We start from the raw sequence: 9113 nt of genomic DNA, 5'->3' as shown, positions 1-9113 counted from the left end.
TGTGTTTCTGCACCCTGAACATTGAAGAAGATTTGTTTCATATGCTCTTTCACCGCCCTTTTGCAATGGCATGTTGCTTCAGCCTGAACATTATTCTACCTTATTCTGATGACATTTCAGTCATTTTGGAAAGCATCCAGGATCAACTAAGGCTACCTTTCTTCATGGAGATTATTGTCACAATGTGTTGGGCTATTTGGATTATGAGAAATGACACCATCTTAAGAAATCTAGCACACTCGGTGGCTAAGTGTTTTCAGAAATGAATTTGCTCTAGTTAATCTAAGAGCAAAAGCACACTCAGCGGTCTTCAGCGCCACTGCTCTAACTTTTTTGTGCCCTCCATGCCACTGCCGTCAGTTTAGGCTCTAACGCCGTCAAACTACAGGTGTGAAAAGTCGAAAATACCCTTAAGTCTAAATAAGGCCATTATTATTTTTTTGAGCATCTTAAGGACTTCAAATGAAAAAACTCAAAACTAGAAAATTGTAGAACTCGTCGAGATCTATAATTTTCATATAAAAATTATCTTCATTTAATTCCGCAAAAAATATGATTTGATATGATTAATATATCTTTAGAAAAATCATATCTTTTTTGCGGAATTAAATAAAGATAATTTTTATATGAAAATTATAGATCTCGACGAGATCTACAACTTTCTAATTTTGAGTTTTTTCATTTGAAGTCGTTAAGATGCTCAAAAAAAAGTTAATGACATATTTAGACTTAAGGGTATTTTCGACTTTTCATACCTGCAGTTTGATGTTGTTAGAGCCCAAACTGACGACAGTGGCATGGAGGGCACAAAAAAGTTGGAGCAGTGGTGCTGAAGATCGCTGAACTTTTTCATGGGCACACAGGACATTGCGATCTTTTTTAATGACACACAAGGAATTCCCCTTAAATATAATGTATATCTGAGTGTATAATAAAAGTTATGTACCTGAAAAAACAGAACGGCATACATCTGAAAACAGAGGGATGGAGTAGGTTTTAGAAAACTACTGATAAAAAAGTTACTAGAAGAGAAAGATGTAGTTTTTTTAGCAATAAGGTGCCAAAATAGTTGTAGGTATGCAACATGCTCAAAATTTTGCAGCTTTTTGCAACCGGGCGTCAAAATACATATAGAACCTTTTTTTTTGTTGCTGAAGTAATGCGACAAACTCCTGAATAACATTCCGCTGAAGTGACAATTAAAAAACTGAAATACTCTCTCCGTTCTAAATTATAAGTCACTTTAACTTTTTTGGTACATTCATTTTGCTATGTTTTTTTGTATAACCATTTTGCTATGCATCTACCGAAAAAGTCAAAGCGACTTATAATTTGGAACGGAGGGAGTAAATGTTACGAGAGTAATGCAACACTGCATATATTAATTATGGGTGATCAACTCGTAATTAACATATAACTAAAGCAAAATTGACATCAATACAAAAGATAACATGCAAAACTAACCGCAAAGAAAACATTAATATTCCTCCCGTTCCAAATTGTAAGTCGTTCTAGCTTTTTTAATTATGTAGATTTTGCTCCGTATATAGATATACTCTCTCTGTGCCAAAATAAGTGTTGTTTTTGCTTCATGAGAAGTCAAATACTTTTAACTTTGACTAAATATATACAAGAAAACATTAATATTTATAGTAGATAATTAGTATAATTTTTTTATGAAACAGGAGGGGTGGAGCCCCTACTGGAATTTTATTATTAAGAAATACAAAGCATTACAAGAGTATGATCAAGATACATAAAAGGTGAGAAAGAAAATAGCAAGAATTACACAAAGTCTTCTGGCCATAATTAGTATCATTAGATAAGTCGTTAAATATATTTTTGTAATAAACTTATTTGGAGATATAAATATCGCGAATATTTTCTACAAACTTAGTCTAAGTTAAAAAGGTTTGACCAGTACGCATCCCATAGCGTCATTTATTTTGGGACGGAGGGAGTAAGTGCTCATCACACACTTCGAAAACTCAATCAATCTTAAGTTTGACTAAATATATACACAAACATAATAATGCTTATGATCCCATATACATATCATTAGATTAATCACGTCACATATTTTTATATTAAACGTATCTAGAGATATAAACTATTGATACTATTTTTTATAAATTTAGTCAAAGATTTAGATCAGTTGACTTCTCGAAGTGTGAGATAAGCACTTATTTTGAGACGGAAGTGAGTATTGTTTAACTCTTGTAGAACCTAGGGAAGGGCCAAGGCTATAAGAGGGATATGAATAGCAAGTGGTCCAAAACATTAAATTTCATAAATTTGTAAATTTCATCCAAAATGTATGATAATTAATAGAGATTTGTAAAGTTAGTGTTGTCCTTTTCAAGACCCTTGACTGGTAGAGCTCTAGCTCTAATAAATGCATAGATTTCTAAGATCTCGTAGATACTTGTAGCTCCAAGTTTTAAAGATATGTCAAAAGCATTTTGATATAGTTTCGACTACATATAAATATTCAAACCAATTTAATGTAATCCAAAAAATTACGGATCCAATCCAGATCCGAGAGCTAGAGTTATGCGAAATGGTCTGGGTAGTTTCTCAAAAGTCAAATCAATGCACAAAACCATGTATTCAATCAAAGCAAGTAAGACAATCGCCATCGGTTTCGTTCTTCATATGTGTGACTCATACTACCAAAGCACGGTGAGTTCTAAGTGAAGGTTTTATCTCCCAGTTTTCAACACACTCATATTTTGAAAACAGTGCAGAAGAATTTCATCCCTATGAAACTCTCTCTACTCCCATGAAATTTTTATCTTCTCTCTTCATCGAGACAGTGCCATGTCAGCATATTTAATGTCCATGAAACTCTATGAAATCCCTATTAAGACTGACATAAAGGAGGTCCGCCAAACCCATCGAAGAAGATCACTGGGCCTCGTTAACCTCGACCGCGGTGCCGGTGACGGGGAAGGGAGCGATGAGGGTCTTTTGTAGTAATTGAAATAATGATTTTGTATCATATAAATGATTGGTGGAAATGATTTTCTCGGTTCGTATTAGAAATTGTTGATGTAACCATGGTATATTATCATAAATAATTTTTAGTAAAGCATTGATGATAATGCTGTTGCGAAATTGGTTGGACAATTTAAGATCCTAGGATTCCAGCGGGTGTGTACGCGCCTCTCTTGCTGTATAGTGAGCTAGCGACTGTAAATGTGATTAGAAATTAATTGTCATCCATATCTTGTACAGGTGCACATATAAGCAGGGTGGCATACAGCCAACCACACAGGCAAAATTACAGCCACGACCAAGAGTAGCCTTCTATAATTACATTACATTGTGCTAACAGCGACCACTGCAGCCGCTGTCCATGGACGCCCACGGGGAGGGATGGGAGGTGATGCTGGAGCTATAAAATGCGCGCACCCATCAAATCCCCCCCGTCATGCAGAAAGGCAGCGAGAAGAAGAGTCCAACGGGCAACCGTCCCCCGTCGCTCCTAGGTGCTTAGGCTGCTAGCTACCAGTCCTACTACCACACTCTCTCCCTGAGTCCCTGACCCTCCCACGCTTGCGTTGCGTGCACCAAACTGTCCTCCATGGCGACGGCTCCGAGGAAAGGGAGCAGCAGGAGTGCACAGCTACGGGCGGCGGTGGCCGTGTTGTTCCTTACAGCATCTGCCGCCGGTGCGGCAGCTGCTCCGCGGCGGCTCCTGGTGGACACGGACATGGACACCGACGACTTGCTCGCGCTGCTCTACATCCTGAAGCAGAACCGGTCCGAGTTCGACCTCAAGGTTGGTGCCATGTCTAAGGTTTTTATTTTCGGAAATTAAAATTTATCGATGATCACAGATAAAGAGGATAAACAGGATATATCGAAAATATCAGACTAAATTCAAATAAAATTTAATTTGAATTTAAATAAATTTAAATAAAATTTATACGAAAGAGATAAATATTTTCTTATCGGCACCTACGGATAAAGATGATATATAAAAAATATCAGGAAATTTCAGCCGATATTGAAAACCATGGCCATGTCACCCTCTATCCTCGTGCTACGTGTCACCGCCGCTCCGCATCAATCTCCGAGTTGATCCCCTGATAATCGAGTAGGCTGTGATTTTACCGATCCAAAGCTCTCTCTTCAACCATGGCGTGGATTCTGGAGGTAATGGATCACTGCTCCGTGGAGATGGGATGGAGACATCAGACTTGGATCGCTGTAATCTGTAACGTACTGCGTCTGTCTGCGCTGGCCCGCCGAACTATATGATGCGATAGTATCCTATATAGGCTGTGTTTAGTTCCAAAAACTTTTCCAAAAAGTGCTATAGTAGCCATCACCTCAAATCTTGCGATATGTGCATGGAGCATTAAATGTAGAAGAAAAAAAAAACTAATTACACGGTTTAGTTGGAAATCGTAAGACTAACATTTTGAGTCTAATTAGTCCATGATTGAACATTAATTGCCAAATAAAAATGAAAGTGCTACCGTGACCAAATTTCTAAATTTCACGAACTAAACACAGCCATAGTTTTCGTGTCCGACGAAATGATCTAGCTCCGATGAATTATTTCAACCCCATGCGCACCCGCGTCAATTGTTTATTGCATCGCCATTGCTGGATCACTAGGAAAAAGAGAGAAAAAAAAGTGGTGTAGATAGACTATGGACAGGGACAGCGATGGCGCATCTTGGCTAGCTTTGACTATCTTCTTGCAGTAGCCATGTTTCAACGCCTTCGTGGCCGTCAATTTGAGAGCCATCTTCCAGCCAAGGTCGGGCTAGTGCGTCACTATTGTCGTGAACAATGCAGGCCATTACCATCAGCGCCAACGCGTGGACCGACGCCGGGCACGCCGTCAACCATCTCTACGACATCCTCTACATGATGGGCCGCGACGACATCCCCGTCGGCGTCGGCGGCGACGGCGCGATATCCGACGCCGGCGACGTACAGCGCAACGTCGGTGGCTACCTACCACTAATCGACCAGGTACCTACGTAATTATTATCTTATCTAGTAGCTTAGAGTAGATCCAAGAACCAGCGCCGGCCGCTAGCTAGCTCCAAAGTCCAAGCTACCATGCATTTTACTTACGACGTGCGCGCGCATTCAGGGCATGTCGACGGCCGGCGGCTGCCGGTACCGGCAGGCCATCCCGCTCTCGGGGCGGCTGGACGTCGACACGAACTTCGGGGTCCGGAAGGGCTTCCTCCCGCAGGGTTCCCGGGGGTACCGGCCGCTCCGGCAGCCCACGGCGCAGCGGGTGATGGCGGAGGCGCTGTCGGCCGGCCCGACCTCGGTGCTCCTGCTGGGCACGCACACCAACCTCGCGCTCCTCCTGATGTCGCGCCCGCACCTGAGGCGGAACGTGGAGCGCGTCTACGTCTCCGGCGGCGGCGTGAGGGTGGCGGGCAACCTGTTCACGGCCACCGCCGCCAACCCGGTCGCCGAGTTCAACGTCTTCGGCGACCCCTTCGCCGCCTACCAGGTGCTCCACTCGGGCGTCCCGATCACCATGATCCCTCTCGACGCGACCAACACGATCCCCGTAACGGAGGCGTTCTACTCCGAGTTCCTGCGGCGCCAGAGCACGTACGAGGCACAGTACTGTTTCCTGTCGCTGGACGGGGTTCTGGCGCAGCGGAGGAGGCGATCCGACAACCATGACCACACGGCAAGTCTGAGCTCTTCTTCTCCGTCCCACCTCTGACAGTCTGACGTACGCTTGCGTTGCAAGACGCTGCACGCTGCTGTTTCCATGAATGAATTTCTTACGCTGCTTCTTCGTCGTTCCTTTCTCCTGGTGCAGGGCTTCTACATGTGGGACCAATTTGCCGCCGGCGTGGCCCTCTCCAGCATGCGCCATGGCGAAATGGGCAGCAGCAATAATGAGTTTGCCGAGCTCGAGTACATGAACATCACCGTGGTAACATCCAACAAACCGTACGGTGTGCGTGACGGCTCAAACCCTTTTTTTGATGGACGAACTACTCCCAAGTTTGGACTGCAAGAGGGTGGAGTTCACAGTGGCCATGTTGAGACTGGGATCAGAGATCCCTTCTGTCTGGTGCCCAGAAGCAACAGAGGCAGATGCCAGGTAATATAATCAATGTACTGGATCGATGCAAAATACAGTATTATCTATGCATGACATGACAAACTCATGCCTGAAAACCTGCATTTCTCCTTAGGATGGGTACACTAAGGAACTGTCCGGTCCAGAAGCAGTTCAGGTGCTTGTCGCAACGAGCGCGAAGCCGAACACCAATAAGAATAGCCCACTGGATAAGGAATTTTCGGAGAGATTCCTAGAGGTAACTAAGAAGCATACTTCGCGCGTTTTTTGGCTGATGAAAATCACAAGTCACAATGTCCAAAGTCTAAGCTCACAAATGCCTCCAATATTTTTTTCAGGTTCTAAATCTCCCAAAAAACACTGGACGTTTCAACATAAGTACACAGTTTCCATATTACAGAGAGGTTCTCTACAAGCCGGATTTCATGAATGTAACTAGGGGCAAGCCAATCATTTTTGACATGGACATGAGCCCTGGAGATTTTGTGTCACTCATATACCTCCTGAAAGAACCTAGACATGAAATTGATCTGAAGGTGAGAGAAATATAAGTCCCAAACTACAAAATGCTGCAGCTAATAATGTGGTTCACTTTCTTTTGTACACTGAATGCCTGATGAACCTCACTCTACTAATCATTTTTAGGCTGTTTTGATCAATGGAAACGGCTGGGCTGATAGCGCTAGCATTGACATTGTTTATGATGTTCTACATATGATGGGCCGTGACGACATTCCAGTCGGTCTTGGCAATACTACTGCATTGGGCAGTCCAACCCTTGGTTGCAACAATTCTTATGCTATCCCTCTTGGAAGTGGTGGATTTGTAGATTCAGACACATTGTATGGACTGGCTCGGTCGTTGCCAAGAAGTCCTCGAAGGTAAACACTCTACTGAATGCCGCTTTATATGAATGGTAATGCTTGTCATAAAACATTTCACATCTGTTCATTTCATGATTAGGTTCACTTCTGAAAATTTATATCACCCCGAACGCCGGCAGCCACATGTTTTTGATGTTTGGCAGTCAGTTAGGAAGCAACTTGGTCCAGGTCAGAAGATCACGGTTCTTACCAGCGGACCTCTCACCAATCTAGCTAACATTTCACTATCTGACATGGACGCCAGCTCTGTCATAGAGGTCAGTTCTTTTTGCCCCTTAGTAGTACGAGACTTCGAAGGAAGTTCTGGCTTGTGACGAAACTGATATTTATTATTTATAATTCCCTGTATGCAGAGAGTTTATGTTGTCGGTGGACTCCTTAGAGATGGAAGTGATGAGAAGGGAAATGTGTTCACTGTTCCCTCGAACAGATATGCAGAGTTCAACATGTTTCTCGATCCACTGGCCGCAAAAACAGTACTAGAATCTAGTCTGAATATCACACTCATTCCTCTTACCGTGCAACGAAAGATTGCTTCATTTGAAGGTGTCCTTGGAGCTTTGAAGCAACACACCCAGCATACTCCCGAATCAAAGCTTGTCCATCGTTTGCTATTGCTGCTTCAGCAACTTCAGAGGAAACAGAAATTCTATCACCACATGGTAAGTGACCTCTATGGCAAAAGTGCATTAGTAACTTCAATTTGTTCCATAGCCTAATACTCCATCTGTTCCAAAATATATATTATTTTAGTCTGTTCTATGTCAATCTTCTCTTAACTTTAACTATGTTTGTAGAAAAATACATCAGCTGTGATATCAAATTAGTTTTATTAAATTCTTAATGAAATATGTCTTGATGATCCATTTATTTGGTCATGTCAACGGGCACGTTCTCGAGAAAAAAAAATCCATTTATTTGGTATTGCAAATGTGAATATATTTTTCTATAAACTTGGTCAAATTTAGAGAAGTTTAATTTTGGAAAAAAAACATACTTTTTTATTTAATTGGCCTATGTTGAACTTTTGACAGCTAACCTAGTCTTTGATCATTTTTATGATCTGTCTGTGTAAACTCTTTCATCTGTAGGACATATTTCTTGGAGAAGTTCTTGGCGCAGTTTACATGGTCCAAGGATCTGACTTGGAACCCTCTGTGAAAGTGAAGCCAATATGCATTGTTGCCAACACAACTGAAAGCACAAATGGGCAAATTTTGGTCAAGAAGAGCGCAAAGCCGGTGAATGTATTATTTAGTTTGAATACTTCAGCATATCACAACCATTTGGCAAATTCTTTGGCTAACGACAAGCAATCTGCTGTTGTTGGGAGCTTTGAAGAGCAAAAGGCAATTTGGAGCAGGCCACAAAAGCATTTAGGGGCGGACATAGCAAAGGATAGAAAATAAGTAATCTATTTGTACAATATTGCCGGAAAAGGATTAAAGAATAGATGCCAAAAAAAACCAAAACAGTTTACATCATATTTGACCATCTTAAAACTAAAGGAGATACTCAATACAACAGTTGTATGAAAGGGATTTAATAAGCAATAAAATTTATCTTAAGATGGATTTCACGTTGTCGGGTGCCATAAAAAGGGCCCCCCTAAGCAAGAACAGAAAAAATCGCTTAGACCCTGTAAAAACAAAGCTACGAGACAACCACCGAGGCTCGGCTGGGCCGCCCTGCCCACCTCGAACAATATCCGGGCTCACCCGAAGCGGGCTCGGCCCAAAATGAAACCGTAAGGCCTCGGACGAGGTACCGATTCTCCGCCTCGCCCGAGGCCCCGCCTGTAAGGCCTCAGACGAGGTACCGATTCTCCGCCTCGCTCGAGGCCCCGCACGTAAGGCCTCGGACGAGGTACCGATTCTCCACCTCGCTCGAGGCCCCGCACGTAAGGCCTCGGACGAGGTACCGATTCTCCGCCTCGCTCGAGGCCCCGCACGTAAGGCCTCGGACGAGGTATCGATTCTCCGCCTCGCTCGAGGCCCCGTGCGCAAGGCCTCGGACGAGGTACCGATTCTCCGACTCGCTCGACGCCGGCTCGGCAACAACCCTGTCGCCTCCGCCTTGACCGACTTCTCTGACAGGACGTCACGTCCAACCACTCCCGCGACGTCAGCCGAATGATGGCTCGATACAGC

General features: G+C 43.2%; 1 protein-coding gene across 1 annotated transcript; it reads left to right on the top strand.

Moving 5' to 3' along the window:
• Nucleotides 1–3453: 3453 nt before the first annotated feature.
• LOC136512936 (nucleoside hydrolase 3-like) lies at nt 3454–8516 on the top strand. Its single transcript, XM_066506940.1, has 10 exons — nt 3454–3784; nt 4813–4992; nt 5117–5677; nt 5813–6100; nt 6195–6317; nt 6418–6615; nt 6725–6960; nt 7043–7220; nt 7317–7625; nt 8055–8516. Exons 1-10 carry the CDS (start codon nt 3587–3589, stop codon nt 8370–8372), a joined length of 2589 nt encoding a protein of 862 aa, XP_066363037.1. The 5' UTR covers nt 3454–3586; the 3' UTR covers nt 8373–8516.
• Nucleotides 8517–9113: the final 597 nt, after the last annotated feature.

Source organism: Miscanthus floridulus, chromosome 16, assembly GCF_019320115.1.
Source record: "Miscanthus floridulus cultivar M001 chromosome 16, ASM1932011v1, whole genome shotgun sequence".
NCBI classification, from domain to species: domain Eukaryota; kingdom Viridiplantae; phylum Streptophyta; class Magnoliopsida; order Poales; family Poaceae; genus Miscanthus; species Miscanthus floridulus.
Note: the sequence above shows the minus strand (reverse complement) of the source record. Positions and strands in the feature narration are given on the sequence as shown.